The sequence below is a fragment of the Elaeis guineensis genome, chromosome 13, assembly GCF_000442705.2.
Source record: "Elaeis guineensis isolate ETL-2024a chromosome 13, EG11, whole genome shotgun sequence".
NCBI classification, from domain to species: domain Eukaryota; kingdom Viridiplantae; phylum Streptophyta; class Magnoliopsida; order Arecales; family Arecaceae; genus Elaeis; species Elaeis guineensis.
In genome coordinates this window covers 54,280,614-54,303,298 of record NC_026005.2, presented here as the reverse complement: position 1 = coordinate 54,303,298, position 22,685 = coordinate 54,280,614, and the positions used below count along the sequence as shown (strand labels likewise).

The 22,685-nt window shown below is 37.0% G+C and overlaps 1 protein-coding gene across 4 annotated transcripts in view; it reads right to left on the bottom strand.

Moving 5' to 3' along the window:
* Nucleotides 1–14,654: 14,654 nt before the first annotated feature.
* Nucleotides 14,655–22,685, bottom strand: part of LOC105033823 (probable histidine kinase 5) — a 29,069-nt gene continuing 21,038 nt past the window's right edge. For all 4 annotated transcript variants that reach the window (XM_010908754.4, XM_010908755.4, XM_010908753.4 and 1 more), the window contains 9 exons: nt 21,330–21,499; nt 21,003–21,215; nt 20,731–20,917; nt 20,357–20,408; nt 19,996–20,225; nt 19,792–19,890; nt 17,495–18,138; nt 16,286–16,789; nt 14,655–15,295 (listed from right to left, as the gene is read on the bottom strand). In XM_010908754.4, the coding sequence (XP_010907056.1) occupies nt 15,028–15,295; nt 16,286–16,789; nt 17,495–18,138; nt 19,792–19,890; nt 19,996–20,225; nt 20,357–20,408; nt 20,731–20,917; nt 21,003–21,215; nt 21,330–21,499 (2,367 nt within the window). In that variant the 3' untranslated portion in view covers nt 14,655–15,027. The remainder of the gene's footprint in view (nt 15,296–16,285; nt 16,790–17,494; nt 18,139–19,791; nt 19,891–19,995; nt 20,226–20,356; nt 20,409–20,730; nt 20,918–21,002; nt 21,216–21,329; nt 21,500–22,685) is intronic.

The window sequence follows — 22,685 nt, the reverse complement described above, 5'->3', positions numbered from 1 at the left end:
GAAGAGCTTCTTGGATCCTTGATGACTCATGAACTTAGCATGATGCAACATCAAGAGGATGAAATCAAAAAGAAAAGAACCATTGCCCTCAAATCCACAACTTCACCTGATTATGAAACAGATGACTCTGAAGATGAAGATCAGGATGAGGAGATGGCTCTCATCACCCGAAAATTCAAGAAGTTTCTAAGAAAAAGGAAACAGGGGATGAGAAAGAAATTCAAAAAAGGGGATCAAAGCATAGAAAAGGATAAAGATCAAACTCCTATATGCTACGAGTGCAAGAAACCAGGACATTTCAGATCCGAATGTCCACAATTGAAGAAAGGTCCAAAGAAATTCAGAAAGAAGGCAATGATGGCAACCTGGAGTGCGAGTGATGACTCAAGCTCCGATGAGGAAACCTCAACAGAACAAGCCAATCTGTGCCTGATGGCACATGAAAATGAGGTGTGTCTAGCATCCCAAGAAGGAAACAGGAAATGGTATCTTGACAGCGGATGCTCGAGACACATGACTGGTGATGAATCACAATTCATCACGCTTGATGCTAAGGATGGAGGGATGGTCACCTTTGGAGATAATGGCAAAGGAAAGATCATCGGGATAGGTAACATTGGTATCACTCCCTCCAAATACATTGAGAATGTTTTACTAGTTAAAGGTTTAAAGCATAACTTACTTAACATTAGTCAATTCTGTGATAAAGGGTATAAAGTAAATTTTGAATCATCTGTTTGCATTGTGACAAGTCCTATTAACGATGGTATTAAATTTATAGGATATAGGCATGGCAATGTTTATATGGTAGACTTGAATGATTTAACTAAATTAGACATGCAATGCCTAGTTTCCTTAAGTGCTAAAATAAATGAGTCTAGTTGGCTGTGGCATCGTAGACTTGCACATATTAGCATGCATTCTCTTTCAAAATTAATTAAAAAGGATTTAGTTCTCGGTTTGCCAAAACTGAATTTTGAAAAGGATAGAATTTGTGATGCATGCCAATTAGGCAAACAAACTAAAGTTTCATTTAAATCCAAAAGTACTATTTCAACTTCTAGACCTTTAGAGCTCTTACATATGGATTTATTTGGACCAACAAGAACCACCAGTCTAGGAGGAAAACAATATGGATTTGTAATAATTGATGATTACTCTCGTTTTACTTGGGTTTTCTTTTTAGCTCACAAAAATGAAACCTTTCAAATTTTCACTAAATTTCATCGAAAAGTCACTAATGAAAAAGAGTTTTCAATTCAAAATATTAGAAGTGATCATGGAACAGAATTTGAAAATCATGACTTTGAAATTTTTTTTGATGAAAATGGAATTGGCCATAACTTCTCTGCTCCTAGGACACCTCAACAAAATGGGGTAGTTGAAAGGAAAAATAGAACCTTAGAAGAAATGGCCCGTACCATGCTTTGTGAAAGCAACCTTCCAAAATATTTTTGGGCGGAAGCTATTAACACAGCATGTTACATTTTAAATCATGCTTTAATTAGACAATTTTTAAAAAAAATCTCCTATGAACTTTGGAAAGGAAGAAAATCAAATATTGCATATTTTCATGTTTTTGGTTGCCGATGTTTTGTATTAAATAATGGCAAAGAAAAACTTGGTAAATTTGATGCAAAATCAGATGAAGCAATCCTTCTAGGTTACTCCTCCACTAGTAAAGCATTTAGAGTGTTCAACAAAAGAACTTTAGTAGTTGAGGAGTCCATACATGTTATCTTTGATGAATCTAACGATCTTCCTTCAAGGAAGAATGAGGGTATTGATGATACAGATCCACTAATAGAAGGTATGAAGGAGATCACTCTGAAAGACTCAGCAACTCCAGAAGACAAGGATCAAGAAGACGAACAAAATGAGAAAGGTGAAGAAACTCAAGAACAACCTCAAGGTACAAATGACCTACCCAAAGAATGGAGGTATGTTCACAACCACCCTAAGGAGTTAATTATTGGTGACCCTATGCATGGAGTAAAAACCCGTTCTTCACTTAAAGATGTACTTAATCATTGTGCATTTGTATCTCAACTTGAACCTAAAACTTTTGAAGAGGCTGAAAATGATCATAACTGGATTAATGCTATGCAAGATGAACTTAATCAATTTGAAAGAAATAATTTTTGGACCTTAGTAAAAAGACCTAAAGATTATTCAATAATTGGCACAAAATGGGTCTTTAGAAACAAATTAGATGAGCATGGAAATGTAATTAGAAATAAAGCAAGACTGGTTGCTAAGGGATATAATCAAGAAGAAGGAATTGATTTTGATGAAACCTTTGCACCTGTTGCTAGATTAGAAGCCATTAGACTTCTACTTGCTTATGCTTGCTTTATGAATTTCAAGTTATTTCAAATGGATGTTAAAAGTGCATTTTTAAATGGATATATTTCTGAAGAAGTATATGTAGAACAACCCCCTGGATTTGAAAATCATGCTTTTCTCAATCATGTCTTTAGATTAAATAAAGCTTTATATGGTCTAAAACAAGTACCTAGAGCATGGTATGAAAGGCTAAGCAAATTTCTACTAAATAATGATTTCTCAAGAGGCAATGTAGATACAACCCTATTTATTAAAAGAAACCAAAATGATATGCTAATTATACAAATTTATGTTGATGACATAATTTTTGGATCTACTAATGAATCCCTTTGTCAAGACTTTGCTAAGCTTATGCAGGGAGAGTTCGAGATGAGCATGATGGGAGAACTCACTTTCTTTCTCGGACTTCAAATCAAACAATCAAAAGAGGGAATCTCCATCACCCAAAGCAAGTACACCAAGGAACTACTCAAAAGATTTGGAATGGAGAACTGCAAACCAATTGGCAGACCAATGAGTCCCTCATGTAAGCTTGACAAGGATGATGAAGGTAAAAGCGTAGACTTAAAATACTATAGAGGTATGATTGGCTCATTATTGTATTTAACTGCAAGTAGGCCTGATATCATGTTTAGTGTTTGTTTATGTGCTAGATATCAATCTAATCCTAAAGAATCTCATTTGAATGCTGTTAAAAGAATCCTTAGATACTTAAATGGTACACAAACTATAGGGTTATGGTACTCTAAGGACTCACAAATTGATTTATTAGGATATTCTGATGCTGACTTTGCTGGGTGTAAACTAGATAGAAAAAGCACAAGTGGAACTTGTCAATTTCTTGGAGTAAATCTAATCTCATGGTTTAGCAAGAAATAAAATTCGGTAGCACTGTCTACGGCTGAGGCCGAATACATTGCAGCCAGAAGTTGTTGTGCTCAAATCTTGTGGATTAAGCAACAACTCGAAGATTTTGGAATCAAACTTAATGAAACTCCAATAAAATGTGATAATACAAGTGCCATAAATCTATCTAAAAATCCAATACAACACTCAAGATCCAAACATATTGAAATAAGACATCATTTTATAAGAGAACATGTTCAAAATAAAAATATAATTCTTGAATATGTTTGCACTGAAAATCAATTAGCCGATATCTTTACAAAGGCCCTTAGTGAGGATAGATTCTGTAAAATTAGGAGAAATCTAGGAATTCTAGATCCATTTGCCTAAACTTCTCTTAATTAATATCAAATATTCTTAGAGCTCAATTTCCAACAACTATCCTGGTTCCAAAAGCTCAGATTTATAACTCTAAAAACTTATCATTGAGCAAAATTCCTTCTCCCAAAATTTTGAATTTTTCTGGAATTTATTTGCATTTTTTCTGATTTTCTGAACTTCATGAGTCGACCCCCATGAGTCGACTCAATGGCAAACTTGTAAATCCCACCAACTTCCATCGGGTTCATTGTTTTTAAAACGGGAAACCCTGTTTATGAGACGACTCATCTTCTCGTCGTCTTCCTTCCGAAAGCCGTCCTCTCCAACTCTTTTTGCTCCAAATCCAAGGATCAATTCTGAGGCAATTCTCCCTCCTTCTCTCCACCAAAAATCGCCTCCTTGAAAAGGATTTTTCTGTGCTTTCTCGCAGTGATTGGCGCGGGTGGAACGTGCCCTAGAACTTCACCGTTCATTCAAAATCCACTTCTTTTTTCCACCAAAATTCTTCTTTACTCTCTTGTGATCCCTCCACTGAATTCAAGTCTTCTTGTCTGCTATTTTTTGGATATGGCTCCAAAGATGAAACTTCCCCAAAGAAGAAAATCAATCCGTGAGCCTGAGAAAATTGTCCGAAAGAAAAGACATGCTCAGTCTTCCAGTGTTCCCAATCCAGTTTCAGTACCTGCTCAAGGTCCCTCTCAATCCTCCATAAGCCCCAGTGTAAATCTTCTTTCTGATAGAAAAGTAGAAACCGGAAAAAATATAGATTTTCGGTTCTTTGAGAAAGAAGGCTTTACTTTTGCTACCAAGATCAAAAATCAAGGATGGAAACTTTATTGCTCTCTTAAGGAAGTCACCTATGTTGATCTAGTCAGAGAGTTCTACCAAAACCTAAATTATGAAAACGGGTCTGTGACTTCAACAGTCAAGGGGATTGACATCTGTTTGGATTCTAGGATATTGGGAGAAATACTTCAGTTGCCTAGTGAAGGATACTCATGTATGGAACTCCCAATTAAAGAAGAAGGGATCAGAATTATCTTAGGAGAAGATTTTTCAGGAAATTTAAACAAATTGGAAGCAAAGCTATTATCCATTGAGATGAGGGTCCTGCATCAGATTGTGACAAAACTATTCTTTCCTAGGAGTGGTAGACATGACTTACTATCTGGCAGAGATGTATGTGTCATGTTTCATATCATCACTCAGACCCCCCCTAAACCTCCCTGCACTTATGATAGAGGCCATGAGAGAAACTTTGAACAGATCCAAGGCACACTTGCCTTATGGTATGGCCCTTACTAGAGTATTTAGGAGGTTTGGAGTTAGCTGTGAGGGGGAGACACCTACCAAGCTCTCACATGTGGATACTTTCAACCAACACAGCCTGCACCGAATGGGAATTACAAAGACTGTTGGTGGTTGGATCAAGGGCTCTGAAGAAAGAGCTAAGGAGAGAGCTGAGGAAAGAGCTGAAGACAGAACTGAAGGCAGAGTAGAAGAAGAAGGTCCATCTTCTCCTGTACATGATTTCAGGGCAACTTCACCAGATACCCAGTTCTTTCCTGATACTGAGGCTGGCCCTTCTGAGTTTACTAGGATGCCCACACCAGTGTATCAGCCAGAGAGCAGAGCACCTCCATCAGAGTTCAGACTGGCTGACGATCAGATCGAGCATATTTCACAGCGTGTGGCTTCTTTATTGTCTAGCCAGTGGAGTAGTACTTCTTTTGCACCTGGAGCTACTTCTTCTGATCAGACCATTACTCCCCACATCTCCACTGTATTTCAGATGATTTCAGATCAGTCCGTCAGGATACAGCAGCTTGAGGATACAGTCTGGAGACTTACTGGCAGAGTTCTTGACTTGCAGGGGCAAGTTCTTGCATTGGCCCATCCCCAGCCACAGGAGTCTACTATTGAGGTCACAGACCTCACTGCAGAGGCTGACAGGCTCAGAGGAGCATTAGAAGGTGGATATGAGCTACTGAGGAAAGAGATCAGAGGATCGAATGAGCATGCTACCACCCAGTTCACTGCTCTACTTCAATCTGTTTCCAGAGCACTGAACGTACTTGATTCTATCAGACTCATGGTATCAGCCCTAGTATCTCAGCGTTCTCAGCCTCCCAGTTCATCTCGTTCTCCTACTCGTGGCAGAGGCAGACGGGGTAGAGGACGCACTTCTGATCCATCATCTTCTCATACCATATCTGATGACTCCGATCCATGATTTGTCTTGATCATTGACTTATCTTGATCTTTACTAGGTTCTAGGAGTTAGTATCTTGTTCTAGGATCTATACCTTGGGGCCATGTATTGACATTTAGCTGGTTGAATTTTATGTATTGAAACAATTATGATATTAATGAAATCATCTTTTACCTATATCTTTGTAATGATTATATTTTGGTTATATTTCAATCTCTGATACATCTATTGAAATATTATCTTCTCCTTGTTGTTGTTTGCTATTGATAATTGCTATATTAAGGGGGAGCAAACATCCGTGAAAAACATCTGTGAAAAACTCTAAAGAGGAAGAAATTAAAGAATATTTCAGAAAAAGAAAAGAAAGAGTTAACTATGTTTGATGATGTCAAAAAGGGAGAGAAATTAAAATTAAACAAAAATTGAAATTAGACAAAAAGCAAAACCCTAAATTATGAAAAAAAGGGAGAGAAATTAAATTAAAATAAATATTGAAGAAATTAAACAAATATTGGAGAAATTAGACAAAAAAACAAGGATTGAAAGATTAAACAAAACTCTGAGAAATTTTGGTATCAAAATTTGGTATCAGACAGAACTTTAACAAAAAGTTATCCATCAAAAGCAAAATCATGAGTACAATGCAAATAAGTATTTTTTTATATATATAAGCTCTGATATTCAAACTTGCTTTTGAAATTTTACTCACCTTGATACATCAATAAGAAATTTGTTTTACTCTGATACATCCTACAATTTCTTTTAACTTGATCTGATACATGATAACATTTGATCCGATACAGTGTGAAGGTTTCTCTAATATATTATAACATTTGCTCTGATACAGTGTGAAATTTTCTCTGACATTTGCTCTAATACAGTGTGAAATTTTCTCTGATATATTATAAAATTTTCTTACTCAGATACGTTGTAAAATCTTTTCTAATATTATTGTAAAAATTATTTTTCTTGCTCTGATACATTGCAAAATTTATTTCTCTTCTCTTGCTCTGATATATCTTGAACTCAAAATGATCTAATACTCTTTTCAAATCTTTAAGAAAATGGACAAACTATTTTTGCATTTATATTACATGCCAAAAGAATCATACTCTTTTCAAGCATATACACTTATAATGGATTCTTTTGAAATTAATGCATTAACATAAATATTTTTGTTCAAATATTTTGTCATCATCAAAAAGGGGGAGATTGTTGCTCCTAGATTGATTTTGATGATTACAAATCAGATTGAAGGAATTCAAATAATTTTAAAATAAAAAAGTCCTTATGATCTTCAAGGGCAAAATCGTAATTTCACTCAAATCTTGATTTGATAGTATCATTTGGTAGATCAAATGATTTGAAATCTATTGTTGAAAATTTCATTGTGTTTGGACTTATATTTTTAAAGTTATGAAGGTTTGAAGTGCATGAGTCGACTCATGAGTCAACTCATGGCACTGTGAGCTGATTGGCACGCAAAAATTCTCCTTGGCACGCTAGTTTTCTGGCTTGGCACGACCTGTGAGTCGACTCATGAGTCGACCCACAAGGCATGAGTCGACTCATGAGTCGACCCCTGCTAATTTGAGCCAAGAAATTCCAGAAAAGCATTCTCTGGTTTTTGCAACAGAGGTCGACTCATGAGTCGACCCCTGAAGTATGAGTCGACTCATGAGTCGACCCCTGCGACGGGAAATGTCAGCAATGGCTATTTTTTTGCCCGTTTTAATTGCCATTTATGCTTCCTAAAAATCCTCTAACGGCTCTTTATCTGCCTAAATTGTTTTCTCTTGCTTCTAATGCTACAAAATGCTTTAAATGATGAAAGAAATTGCAGATTAAATAGCGGATCAAACGTGAAATCAAAAAAGAAGAGAAGAAGAAGAGAAAAAGAGGAAAAAGAGAAGAACAGAAGAGAGGATCCGAAATTTGCAAGAAAAAACCTGAGATCAACGAAAAATCCAAAGAGAAAAAGAGTGAGGATCCACAATATACCAGAGAGATTGTGAAAGAGAAAAGCAAGATCTTTCAAGGAGAGAATTCTTCACGCCTATTGTTTCAACCTTGATCTAGAGATTGTTCAAAGCTTTCAAGAGATCTTCAATCAACAATCAACCTCTTCTCAAGCATTCAAGCGTTCATCCACTTTGAGAAAATCTGAAAAAGGGGTTCTTCATTTGAGTAAAGCTTTTATTGTTATATTTGCTCATTTAAAGGAGCTGTTATTGTATTTATCTGTGCTCTAAATTCTCTTACTCCTTATGAGTTTTTGTTCTTATTTTTGGAGGATTTCCAAAACAAGGAAAGGTTGATCCGAACCTGAAATCGGAGTGTTTTGGGTTTACTTGTACCCGAAAAACAAGTGATCTAGCTTGGGATAGCTAGTGTCGGAGTTTCCGACGTCTTGTGTTCTAGCTTGGGATAGCTAGTGTCGGAGTTTCCGACGTTTTGTATTCGGGTTGAATACAAAGGATAGTGGATTAAAATTTTCAAGTGGGATCTTGGGGAGTGGATGTAGGTGCAAGGTTAGCACCGAACCACTATAAATCCTTGTGTTTGTGGTGTGCTTTATCGCTTTATCTTATTTCTTTATTATATCCTTGCAATACTGCATTAGTTAATTAATATTGATTTAAAGCCATTGTTTTGTTCTTCATAAGTTAACTGTTGGGCTTAAAATTGTTAGAAACCCAATTCACCCCCCCCTCTTGGGTTGCATAGCTGGGCAACAAAAAGATTTGTGATTTATTGACAAAAATTTTATTATTTTTGGACTTGTATTTTTGAAGTTATGCATGTTTGAAATCCATGAGTCGACTCATGAGTCAGCTCATGGCACAATGAGCAGCTTGGCACGCTGAATTTTTAGTTTGGCACGTTGAATTTTTGGCTTGGCACGGCCTGTGAGTCGACTCATGAGTCGACCCACAAGGCATTAGTCGACTCATGAGTCGACTTCTGCAGTCTTAGGCCAAAATTCACAGAAACTCATTTTCTGGTTGTTGCAACAGAGGTCGACTCATGAGTCGACCCCTGAGGCATGAGTTGACTCATGAGTCGACCCCTACGACGGGTTTTCTCCGCAACGGCTAGTTTTTAACCCGTTTTAAGTACTTTAAATGCTCATTTAATGTGCTCTAACGGCTCTTTTTCTGCCTAGAATGTTTTTCTCTATTTCTTAAAGCTATAAAAGGTTTCAAAAGGTGGAAAACAAGCAAGAGATAAGCAAGACATTAAGAAGAGAAAGAAAGAGATTTGAAGAGCATTCAAGAGAGCATTCAAGAGCATTCAAAAGAGAAAGGGTTTCTCAAGCAAACTTTTCAGCCCTAATCAAGAGCTCATTTAAAGCCTTCAAGAAGCCATCAATCAAAGCTCACCAACTCCTCTAGCGTTCATTCAATTCTTCTTCCACTTTGAGGAAATCCAAAAAGGGGCTTCTTCACTTGAGTAAAGTGTATTTAAAGTTATATTCGCTCATTAAAGGAGCTTTTCTTGTACTTATTTATGCTATACATTGTTTTACTCTTTGTGAGTGATTGTTTTTGTTTTGGAGGGGTTCCAAAACAAGGGAAGGTTGATCCGAACCTGAAATCGGAGTGTATTGGATTGGCTTGTACCCGAGAAACAAGTGGACTAGCTTGGAATAGCTAGAGTCGGAGTTTCCGACGTTTGTATTCGGGTTGAATACAAGATTAGTGGATTGAAATTCTCAAGTAGGAGCTTGGGGAGTGGATGTAGGTGCAAGGTTGGCACCGAACCACTATAAATCCTTGTGTTTGTGGTGTGCATTATTGCTTCTCTTTAACTCTTCATTATTTCCTTGCATTCTTGCTTTAGGCAAATTAATCTTGAACTAAGGTTTTTCTCCTCATTCATTTAGCTATTGACAAACATTTTCATAAGTCATTAGTTAAGTTAAAATTTTTAAAAACCCAATTCACCCCCCCCTCTTGGGTTGCATAGCTGGGCAACAATCTGACTTAAAGCCTAGACTATCAGAATTTATTCTACCGCCTACCCAATCATTGTCCCCTATATGAGTGTCGTATCCCATACTTACTACTACTTCCACCATAGGAGAAGTCACCATAGCAGAAAATACAGGAGAAGTCACCATAGGACTTTGAATAATTGGATAACTAGAACCAGCAGTAGTAGAATATTGTTTTGTAAATATGACCTCAATACTATTGGTTTGCACCATAGGAGTTACGAAATGTGAGGAAGGCCCAGGAATATTACCTTCTTGGGTTAAAAGCTGACTATAGTATCCAAAGCTCGGTACATCTTTTTTTTCAATATATAATTCTAAAAATCGATATTCTGAATATTTCAAAAAAAATATCAGTATTTCTTGGATATCTTCATCGTCATCAATTGGAACTAAGATATACTTGCTTTGTATTAACTATCCCGATAGATTAGGAGATCTTTATTTTAATTTGATTTCATATTTTTCTTTGTCTATAGGAATACTACTGTGTAAATGGTCTAATAATTTTTGACGTGATAATGATGAAGATACCCTAATCATTTGATTTGTAGGGTGACTGTACTGCACGCCAGCTTCACCATTCTATATTATGCATAATAGTAGACGAACCCAAGTGGCCATTTTCTCAAAAAAATTTATGACAATATCAAAATCAAAAAATTTAGTATTAATAATTATTTTATCATTTCAAATGACTTACATGATAAATGCATCCTATCATCAACTAATAGGCAAAGATAGGTCCTATTCAATTCAGGAATTGCATTAATTTTACAGGTTAATTACAGTAATCAAACGATACGCAATAGGGATCGAAAAAAATTTTGATAGTATTTTTCCTTAGTTCTTCCCACACGGCTGAAAATATGTGAGGAGAACTAAAAGAAAATACTGTCCGAAATTTTTTTCAAACCCTCTGCATATTGTTTGATTACTGTAATTACCTACAAAATTAAATATAGTTTTCAAACTGTCCAAACTAGACAATCAATTGATCAATGTATATATTTTACGTCATCCATATAAAAATATATAATTAAATTACAAAAATCTCCCTCAGTTTAGGCTGAGATTATACTTAAGTCTAGTATTTTGAAAAATATACACTTACAGCCCAATATTTATGAAAAACCTACAATTTAGTCCCCACCTTAGGGGGGTACGTATAGATTTTTCATAGACGTTAGGGATGTAGATGTAGGTTTTTCAAAACGTTGAACTCATATGGTAATTTCGACCTAACCTCAGATAAATTTTTATAATTTATTCATATATTTTTATACAAATGCTATAAAATATCCTACATTGATCAACTGACAGATCTACGATTTTATGAAATGCAACATATTTAAAATTCTTAAATTAGCCTCAGATCTATTATTAAATCAAGTCCGAGCCTATTTCTAAAAAAAATATAGCAAACAACAATATTAACCAAATTGATTATAGACCCCTCGTGCATTGTAAATAAATAATAATAATGATAATAATGAGATAAAAAAAATAAAAAAATAAAAGAGTAGTGGTGGTGGGGTAGGGGGTCGGTGGGAAGGCATCGAGCGGGGTTGCCACGACTGGAGAGCGTCGGGCGGGGAGGTGGACCCGCTAGGGGGGATAAGGGGGGCAGCCGCTGCCGACAGAGGGCCAAATTGGGGGGTGGTTGGGGGAAAGGGGGGCCGCCGCCGCCTGGGGGCCTTGGGCTGGGGGGGCACTGTCGTCCGGGGGGGAGGCCCCGCCACGGGGGTCACCGTCGGGGGGGCCCACCGCCAGGCCAAGGGGGGGTGCGGAGCTACCGCCGGGCCAAAGCAGGGGGCGGGTGGGGAGGGAGGGCGGTCACCGTCAAGCCAAAGGTGGGGGGGGGGGCGGGGCTGTCGTCGAGCCAAAGGGGGGCGCCCATCGCCGGGCTAAAGGTGGGGTGGGGCGGGGCTACCGCCGGGCCAAAGGGGGGGCGAGTGGGGAGGGGGCCCGGGGCTACCACCGGGGGGGGGCCGCCGCCAGGCCAAAGGGGGTGGCGAGTGGGGAAGGGGGCGGCTGCCATCGGGGGGGCCACCGTCGGGCCAAAGGGGGGGCGGGGCTGCCGCCGGGCCAAAGGGGTGGAGGGGGTGGGTGGGGCTGCCACCGGGCCAAAGGGGGGGCGAGTGGGGAGGGGGGTGGCCGCCGTCGGGGGGGCCGCAGTCAGGCCAAAAGAGGGGTGAGGCTGCTGCAGGTCAAGGGTCGGGGGGGTGGGGGGCGCTGGCAAAGGGAGAGAAGAGGGGGAAGAGGGAGAGAAGAGGAGGGAAGAGAGAAGAGGGCGAAGAGGAACTTACCAGAAGAGGAGCTCGTCGTCGCCGGAGAGGGGGAAGAGCTTGGAGTCACCGTCGGAGAGAAACTTACATGTATGTTTTTTTTTTTTTTTTTGTATATATCAAGAATAAATGCCATTTGAAATGGCGTCTTTAAAAACACCATGTCAAATGACCATTTTCATTTTTTTTTTGATGGTCCACAAGAGATGGGGAGGAGGGGACGTGGACCCATAAAATGCCATTTGAAATAATATTTTATAATTTTTCATTAATTTTGTAAATAAGTTTAAAGATGCATTAGTTTTGTAAATAATTTTTTTAAATATTATTTGGGTAATGAACTCCTTCCACAAAGTCGGTATGTTGTCACTGTATGTTATACTAGTACGCATATGTACCATTCTTATACATAATACACATTTCAATTTTTAAGAAATATTTTTCTATTTCATCTATTTGTTTGGATTTTTTTATCAAAATAATATTATTTTAAAATAATTTATATAAATAATATCTTTTTAAAAGTATTTATCAAAATACTGTTGGAGGTAAAGTCATCCTATGATAGGATGAATTTCTGTACTGACTCAGCACATTCAATATCAGGTTGGACGGATGCATTGGACAACAAAATCGCCTTATGATAGAGACAACCCTTATAATAAGGTGATTTTGTCGTCCAACCTGATGCCTGATGTTGGATGTGCTAAGTCAGCACAAAAAATAATCTTATCATAGAACGATTTTGCCTCCGATAGTATTTTGATAAATACTTTTGAAAGAATATTATTTAGATAAATTATTTTAAAAATAATATTATTTTGATAAAAAATTTTGTTTTCTTTATTGTGATATTTAAGGTAATGAAATATTAAAATATCACTGCTTAATGTTCATATGCTCCTGCTAGATTAATTAATTAATGGAGAGATCTTTTGTGATCTTTAATCAACTTTGTCTTGTTACGGGATAACTAACAGTACTCCTTTTCCTTGCTGCTAGAAGAGGTTTTTCCTTTAAGTACATCTTAGTTAATTAAGGAAAAAGGTTACGCTTCTAATAAACCTTAGTTAAATGAAGTGAAGATGGGGCTAGGTCTCAATCAAGTGAAGATGGATCATATCGCATCATACTGGATCCTTAATCAGACAAAAGTAATGGCATTCAGCTGAGAAGAGTGATGCAATCCAATAAATTCAAACCTTATTTGGTCACAGTCACACATTCCCTTGATCCACTCTAGTCTATAAGCATGTAACTATACCAGACAAAATGCACATCATACAGAACTTTGCATGGTTACCTAGTTCATTGGAATATGATTGACAAAATCTGAATCTTGTTCCACAATTCGGAAATAATTTCTTAAATTCATATCGGCTTCCATAAAATTTCAGATGACTGGATCTAGGCCAGCTATAAACTCTTCATGGTGCAGCGTATGATTGCCAGACCGATGCAATGCAGAGGGCATGGCTGAAATCATCACCATGATTGTATAAAAGGAGCCGCCCTTCCCATCTTATGGATTTAAAAGAATCAGATGGGGTTCTCATACAACAGCTTCATAAAGAAAATCTTTAGAAACAAAGAAGACATGCATTTGTATCTAGAATGGCCACGATAATGGCATTGTGTACCTATAAACAATTTCAAATAAAAGAAGAAAAATGGCTGTTCCCTATATTACAAATACCAACAGAACTACCAGGATGAGAAATTACATCTTATTGCCTATTACATCATAGCATACCAACAGAATGTTCAACAGAGAAAAAATACAGTTAACAAGAAAGTGCTGCTTGTGTTACAAATGGTACAATTACAAGCATAATAAAATACAAGGTCTTATTTCTTAGTCCAGAGGAAATGATAAATTTTGAAAAAGAAAATCTGGAAGAACATCTGCCAAGATCTTATGCTAGTATACAACACCCAGCAATTCAATTCCTTTGCAGTCAGTCAAAACTATAGCCTGTGCAAGTATCTACAACTCTCAACAGACTGCATCACTGATACATTCACCATCTCGAATGCTGCACATCAAGGTATATAAATGAATACATTGTAATTTCTGAATTTTATATAATGACCACAGAACCTGAGGGTAGGAAGATCAGTTGTTGTTACAATATTACTCAGACGGAAATTAAAATATTCCAGCAATCTGCTACATAGAGCTGGTAGTTGAGATTTCCTAGAGATACAGGCAATAATGACAAAATCTGTGCAAGCAACTAAAATTTATCTACAGTTGCTGACAACTTTAATTGTTAATTACGGCTCATGAGACCACCCTATGGCTGTAATTATCACTGCAATGCGGTCTCCCAAGGCTGTGATCTCGCAAGATATAAATTGCGTGGATTTGTATTCAAGCCTCCTAGAAAATCAACCGGCTTTTTAATGGTCCATGTCCAAAATCAAGCAGATAAAAGGATTTTTTTTTCCTTTTTTTATGGTCCGAAACTTATTATTTTACTTGATATTTCATGGGAAATAAATGCAAGGTTACGTCAACACCAGCCCATATGGATGACAAGCAGGTGTTGTTTACAAATACAAGCATGATGGGATCTGGGTATCCAATAACAACTTTATCTGAGACTTGATTAGTAGCTGGTTTAAATTTATACTTTGCACCTATAAGCCTATGCGATGCAACAATTGTATATACAGGAGAAGAGACCACATTGTTATGGCCTCACAAACAAGAACTGTTTCTATTATTGTTTGTGCATGTGCCTATTAAGATTTAAGGGGTGTAAATAATGAAGATAATTCTGCAGAAGATCAATTGCCAGATCAGGAAGCCAAAAAGAATCCAGCTCATTTCTGATGAAATTCTATTTTCTGGACCTTCCTGTGACATGCTCTGTTTGCCGCTCTTCAACACCTGAATCATTCAGATTAGTGATCTAGCAAAAAACCATACTCATCTCAGCAATCAATAGCTCCTATGATATTGACTCCACCGTATCAGGCTCAAAGAAATGTGCCACAGCAGAGTAGATTTGCTCTTCTTCAAATGGCTTTGACACATAATCATCCATACCACATCGTATACATTCTTCATGTGTTGCTTGGATTACATCAGCCGTCATGGCCAATATTGGTATATGCCACTGAGCAACATTCCCATACATCTTGGATGATGCTTCTCCAGACTTGATCAGCCCATTCACTTTAGTTTCCACAGAGCGGATATGCCTTGTGGCTTCAAAGCTGCAAAAGTTTATTTAGTAGAAAGATTCATACAAGAAATGCTGAGGAAAACATAGACACAAAAGAACAGATCGAGTAAACAAAGAAAAGGAATGACTCGTATCCATTGTGGTTTGTCAAAATGTTAAGAATCAGTGGTTTTGACAGTTATAGTAAGAAAAACAAAAAATGGGGTGTACAACCATTAATCAACTTTTCTCAAGTAGATGATTGAATAATTAAAAGAGATGACTCCAAGCAAAAAAGTAAAAACACACGAAATTGTCGACTGCCCTCCTCTTACAAGAAGCAGGTGTCCATTCCTCTCAGTTTCCTAGAGTTTGGATTTTAAACTAGGTGGTTTAAATTTCAGCCCCAAATTGTACCAGTAATAATGGAATTATGTTGTAATACTGCACCAGTACAAATCATCACTTTAGTAATTCAAACCATCCAGAAACAATATTGACTACCCTGACCCCTTCTGAAGATGGGTATCCACCTCTTATATAGATAAAGTAAGCAGAAGTGCTAATACTCTAAGCTTAGTAGGAACAACAGCTCGTTATTGGTTGATTATCTGGAAATGGGACATGTCAAAGTTAATGTGTTACTATCGTAGTGGAAACATATTGTTTCTATGGAAAAAAACCCAACAAAATTCTCCCCCCCCCCCCCCCCCACAAAAAAAAAATCTATATAACAAATTGTGCAATGAAAACAAAAGTTTTCCAACCTCGAATAGAAAAGCTTATTTTTTAACCAAGTTGCTAAAAACAAATGATCACATGAGAAAAGAATAACAAACATATATAGAAGTTTTCAATATCATGGACAAGGACCATGGAAATGACTAGTAATATATGAAATCTGCCCCACCTATGATTGGCAATGTACAAAAAATCAAAAAAGTTCAACAGTGTTAAGCTTTTCAAAGAGCCCAGCTACAGTAGAGAGGAATTTCAAGGTACAATACATCACATGAATAAGAAGAAAAGGGAAGAAGAATACCCATCCATCTCTGGCATTTGAACATCCATAAAGCAAGCATCAAACTTGTGAGGAGGTTGGAGCACTTCAATAGCAGCCTTCCCGCTGTCCGCACATGTAACTACAGCTCCATATTTCTTCAAAGCACCTGCAGCAACCTTGCAGTTGACTGCATTGTCATCAACAACTAGAATCTGCTTCCCATTCAGAAGACTTTGAAGTGCCATGACTTGTCCTTTTTCTCGCTGTCTCTTGTTTCCCACACCTAATGCTTTTTGAAGACAAGCAACAATCATGCTTAGGCGAAGGGGTTTCATCATAGTATCCGTATATCCTGCTGACTTCAAATCATCAACCTCAGTGGGGCTTAGGGAGGTTGCCAACAAGAACATCTTTGGAAGATTTTCTTGAGGTTTCATCATATCATTTTTCCTGAGCTCTGCAAGAGGGTGCATGAATGCAAGACCTGAGTGCTCACCCCAAGCCTCCTTGTCAATAAGCACCACATCCAAATGCCCTGTCCCACTGGACAAATAACAGCGCAACAAGAATGAGCTATAAAACTGGAAATAATTTGTTGGAGAACTTTAATAAATGAGATATCATGTGTATCGGGATCTCTTTATGATCTTAAGTATCATCACAAGAATATACAATCATGCAATTTAGCTGTGCTTGGTTTTCAAAAATCGTACTCTTTCATTATATTCCAATTCCCAAATATTGAACTTAAAAAAATAAATTTTATTACAAGGATATGTTTGGCTGTTAACAATGAGAATGTAAGATCAAATGAAATTTTAGGAAGCTGGAAAATTCTACATGACAAAACTTCTGAACCATGATTAGATGGATTTTTCCAAATTCCACAACCAAACTAAATACCTAGTTCAATAATATCATAGCCTTCATTTTTTTTTTCAGAAAAATGAAAATTGACCAATTATGGTTATCTGATAGTATTGATCATTCACCTGACAAAAAACAAAGGAACGATTGGAAAAAAAAAAGAATTAGGAAGGGGAAAAACAAAAATACAAAAAGAAAAAAAAGAGGAGAAATCAAGATTTGTACATGATTTTCAATAAAATTGTGACAGCATGGAAGCATAGGAACCAGAAATCCATGCAGCATAGATGCTAAGAGCATATTGCCTTAAAATATGAATTATTGGATTAGATGAGTTCTGGAAGAATTTTTTTTCTTTTAATGACCATAAAGAAAACCTACTTTGCATTGCATGCTTCCAATACAGCAGAAAGTGCTGATTTTGGAGTAAGGGCAATGTCAACACGTATCCCCAATCTTTGTAGATGATATTTTGTGATCTCAGCACGTATGCTTCTTCCATCAACTACCAGCCCTCTCATTCCCTGGAAATCCAACAGAGGATCAGGATGATGCCTCTTCATATCAACTGCATTCTTCCGCCCTTCCCGAAACACTGCAGTGAAAGAAAATGTACTACCAATCCCTGGTTTACTCACAAATCCTATTTCTCCGCCCATTAGATCCACTAAACATCTGCTTATGCTCAAGCCTATCCCAGTTCCACCATATGTCCTTGAAGTAGAACTGTCCGCTTGCATAAAAGGTGTAAAAATACGGCTTTGAGCATCTTGAGGTATTCCTACACCAGTGTCTTCAACTGTCACCAACAAGTTGACTGAATCACTAGCTTCTGTTGGCATCTTGAACATCCTGATATTCTCCCAGCTTTTCCATCTCTCTACTATGCAAAATCCACTCAATGTGTTATATGACATGTCTGTACCATCCTCATAATTTCTTTTGACTTGGTTGCTAACATCACATGAGCTCTTCACTTCCTCCACCAAGTGCACTGAGACATATATATGCCCTTCTTCTGTGAACTGTAATTTGTACAAACAAATTAACTCTAGGTATATAAAAGAAAGCATAACATATGCTTCATTAGAAGTAGTAAGGAACAATAACTGTTCCAACATATTTACCTGAAGATAGATATAATCAACCTAGTCATCAAAGGTTGTAAGAAATATTCATGATTTTCAGGGGAGGCAGCTGGTATTCCATGCGTTACATATCACAAGAAAAGTAATTTTACCAAGCCATGCAAGCCACCATAACAAATGCATGTTCAATTGTCTCTCTGGTATTTTCATATTTACATTACAGTGGGCATCAGTCAAATGCTTGCAAATCCATGTCTGCCTTTGACCTTACATTTTTTGTGGTAAAAGTTGATTCTCCAAAACACTGAACTCATCCATGCATGAATATATGCATGCATATGATACATGCAGCTACAGATATACACATAAATACAAGCATGCATGCAAAAGAAAATAAGGAAGATGAAAATTTTAAGGATGCGATATGTAAGGTAGAGGGTGTAGCAGTGAAGGTTCAAAATAGCAATAGTGACAATATTGAGTCTACAGAGATCGGAGACATGCTCATTTGAAATTTTTTAATTTTTTTCTCCTTATTGTTTTGTTTCCCCCTTTTCTCTGTTCTCTATGGAAGCATGTCCCAACAACAAATATTATATCAATAATTTGCTCCAAAGACCACTTTATTCATGACAAACCACAAAAGAGTTAGCCACATATATTTCAATTTTGAGATGATCCAAAATGGTTTGTTCTTAAGATAGATACATATAATAAACAAAACATATGTCAGTCTGTTAATCCTGTCTATGTATCACCATATGATATACAACTTCAATGAACATTGTCATAAAGAAAATCAAAATACTGGATCTATTATGTGGCACCATATTTTTCCCGTCTTTCAAAATAGACATCTTAGGATTCTTAGCGTATGCCAGAATGCAGCAGTAATGACAAGTGCAGAGATGCAGTGATGTCTAGTTTGATCATTTAAGCTAAAAAAAGCATTGTTATTTTCCTCTTCCCTATAATGTGAAAGCCACTCTTGTCCATGATAGTCAAGGATTGACAGTCTGAAATAACCTCACTAAATGTATGAATTATCCATGCGTTACTAAATTTATGAATTATGCATGCATCAGCAATTGATGATGGTGCAGCCATAAAACAGGTGAGAGTCATAACTTATTACCCTAGATAGAAGACTTGGCAAATGAGGATCAAATAAAGCTAATTCCACATAGTTGGGAAAAGGCTAGATGGTTATGGTTAAGTCTGATGAAAGGTTAAAAGTGGGAAACACCATAAAAGTAAGTGGTTTAGACATTTAGGATAATGTGGAGTCAGCATTCAGCCTACTCCTTTTACTTGCTCTTAGTTAAGCCAAAGCATTAGAAAAATTCATAAATTACCTTAACAGGTCAGCATACTTACAGGAGACCAGCATGATCATGCAACAGATAGCTGCATATTAACACCAGCAACTTTTGCAAATTCACAAACTTGCAAAAATTGTAAATTTATAAAGCATTCTGTAGTGTCATGACAATAATGCAGCAGTAAGGTAACTTTGTATATAGTGACCAATCTTACGCAAGTGTAGAATATATCAATGAAACGTGGGATGACATTAAACATGAAGCAAACCTTCACTGAATTCCCAACAAGATTCATGATGATTTGTCTAAACCGCCCAGGGTCCCCAATGAGAATCTCTGGAACCCAGTCAGACACATATGCCGCCAACTAGTCACACCCAAAATATGAAAGAAATTAAACATCAAATCATATCGAAAGCAATTGAAGGGTGAAACAGCAATTAAAATTTAAAACAATTGAACTCGGTTTTACTTCTATGCCTTTCCCCTTTGACTTGTCAGAAAATAGAGACAGCACATTGTCCAGAACATCACGAACATCAAAAGGAACAGCTTCTAGCTCAAGCCTGCCAGATTCTATCTTAGCCTGATCAAGGACCTCATTTATTAGAGCAATCAGAGCTTTTCCACTAGCTTGAGCAGTAATTGCAAAATCTTGTTGGGTTGCATCAAGTTCTGTGTCCATCAGCATCCGCAGCATACCTGAATTAGCAGAAGCACCTGATTACCTTTTTAGTTTTTTAAATGCAGTTTCTCACATTAACAGTGATAAAGCAACTAGACAATACTAACAGAATGTCAAATTCAACAGAATTTCAAAAGAAGCAACAGACCTAAGACACCATTCATGGGAGTTCTGATCTCATGGGAAACCGTTGCTAGAAACTACAATATGTGGTAAAAGCACATCAGTTTGAGAATTGGTAATAAAAATCGGAAATGCACATTTAAAAAAAAGAAAAAAAGCACATAATTCACTGGGAAAATATAAGGATAAAATTAGCATGTGATTCATTGGAGAAAATAGTGAGTCTTGCTTGAGGACAAAATCGGCATGCAATCTTTCCTTTATTTGCAAATTTCCAGTCTCCAAAGGTTATTCCCAATGAAGATGATTTATAAAGCCACAACTGGGCCATACTTCTAGTGGTTAATTTCACTTTCTCTACCTAACTTTCATGAAGAAGATTAGAGAGAGACAGATCACCTGTGATTTTGCTACATCAGCAGCTTCTGCTCGGACTTTCAGCTCTCTCATTTCACAATAATCATCTTCAACCTTCTCTATACGGTTCAGTGCTGCATAAAATATATGACCAACAAGCAAAACAATAACTGCAACACCTAGTGATGTCGTTATTGCTGACCAAGGTAGCGGAGGCTCATGCTTGAATCTGACATTAAAATAGCGCAATTCCAAATAAGACAAAGATAGTTCTCCATGATGGAAGATATACGTCTAGAAATGAGAACAGAGACCTGCAGTGCATTTCATGCTGACGAAGTGGATCCCCAAAATCCAAATTACTGATATGACACTCACCAGCACCAGTGACATCAGGATCATACATCCTAATAGGGGCAGATGAGTTAGTTGTGTCATACACATTCACAACAATGGTTTGTTTGCTGGCAAGCTGGTGAAGAAGCTTCTCCACCAAAGATGAGATATCAAATGATGCACCAATGTATCTGTCCAAAACAATATTTTCCAAGGTTATGAGGGAATGAATTTAGTTATTGATTCCTTCCTGAAGCAAGAAAAAGAATATAACTACTTGTAGCATGTTCAAGCAGGCAACTAACCCTACAGCAGCTTCAATGCGCTCTTGCAGGGTAGCATCTGGAGGAAGGTTGGAATTATATACGGCAAATGTAAGAACCACTCCTAGGTGATTGGCTTTCAAAAGAATAAAAGGCGATGTCAGTACACCTTTCCCTGACGCCCTTGCTCTCAATATGCTGTCACAGCCTTCCTGAGTACAGTCTCAAAAAAAAAGTGATCAGGTCAAACAAATTGCAAGAAGACATATAATCACATCCACAAATTGAACACTACTGAAAGAATTATTTATTTTTTCCGTCTGGATATCTGCATCGAAGCAGCAAAATAAGTTTATATTAGCATATGGGACTGATAGAAAATCTAAGTCGCATAAAGCAATGACATTACTAACAGGCCATCTTCCATCATCTATTTCTCTTTTATTTTGTGAATCATATACATTGTATCAAGTGCTATATCCTTATGTGATGCAAGCCTTTTTAACTACTTCCTCAAAACTGCCTATAGGTTTTCTTAGGTCTTAAGCTCACCTCATTTGTTCCACAATTTCCAGATATTTGGCATCTTTTTGAACAAAGATGGCAATGGTCACTCTTTGTTGACCAAGAATTTTGGTCCTCAGGAAGTATCATCAATCATGATCATCCAATAAAAATAAATAGCATTTCAAATTATTCAAATGAACAATTTGAACACCTGTTGATTCTAACTACTGAATGCAGAATTGATCAACTTTCAATTCATAGATGTGGATCTCAGACCTATGAACGGGGATATTCCGGATACTCAAAAAGAAAGGGGGGTGACTTGGACAGAAAGGGAAGAAGTAACTTGGAGAACAAAGTGACTTAGCTTCCTTCTGAGGTTTCTCAAACTTTTGTCACCCTCCCACACCATCTCAATTAGTTCCAAAAAACTTAATCCTGAGTCCTCACTGGGCTTAACTTACTCATGTCATCATCATTGGTTCTCAGAAAATATATGCTTCAGCATTGTAACTGTTAAAGCTTAAATTTATACATATTATAAATATCCCCTACAATCATGTTGCTAACAGATTGAACATGGATAAGAATTTGGCATATTTATATTCATATCTGTTTCTAAAAAGCAGATATGAAGACCAATACAAACATCGAGTAGAAAACTAAAACTTATATCTATATTTGTATGAACATCTGGAAATACAAATAGAATAACAGAAGTATCCATGTTATTTAAAATATATCCAAATCTGAATCATTATGTATGAATAACATTCATATTTTCTTTAAAAAAAATGAACATTGCGATATTAGTTTTCACAACATCAATTTTTCTTTAATGGAGAAACATCAAAATCAAATAATTAGATTTTTACTTTTAAATGAGTCAAA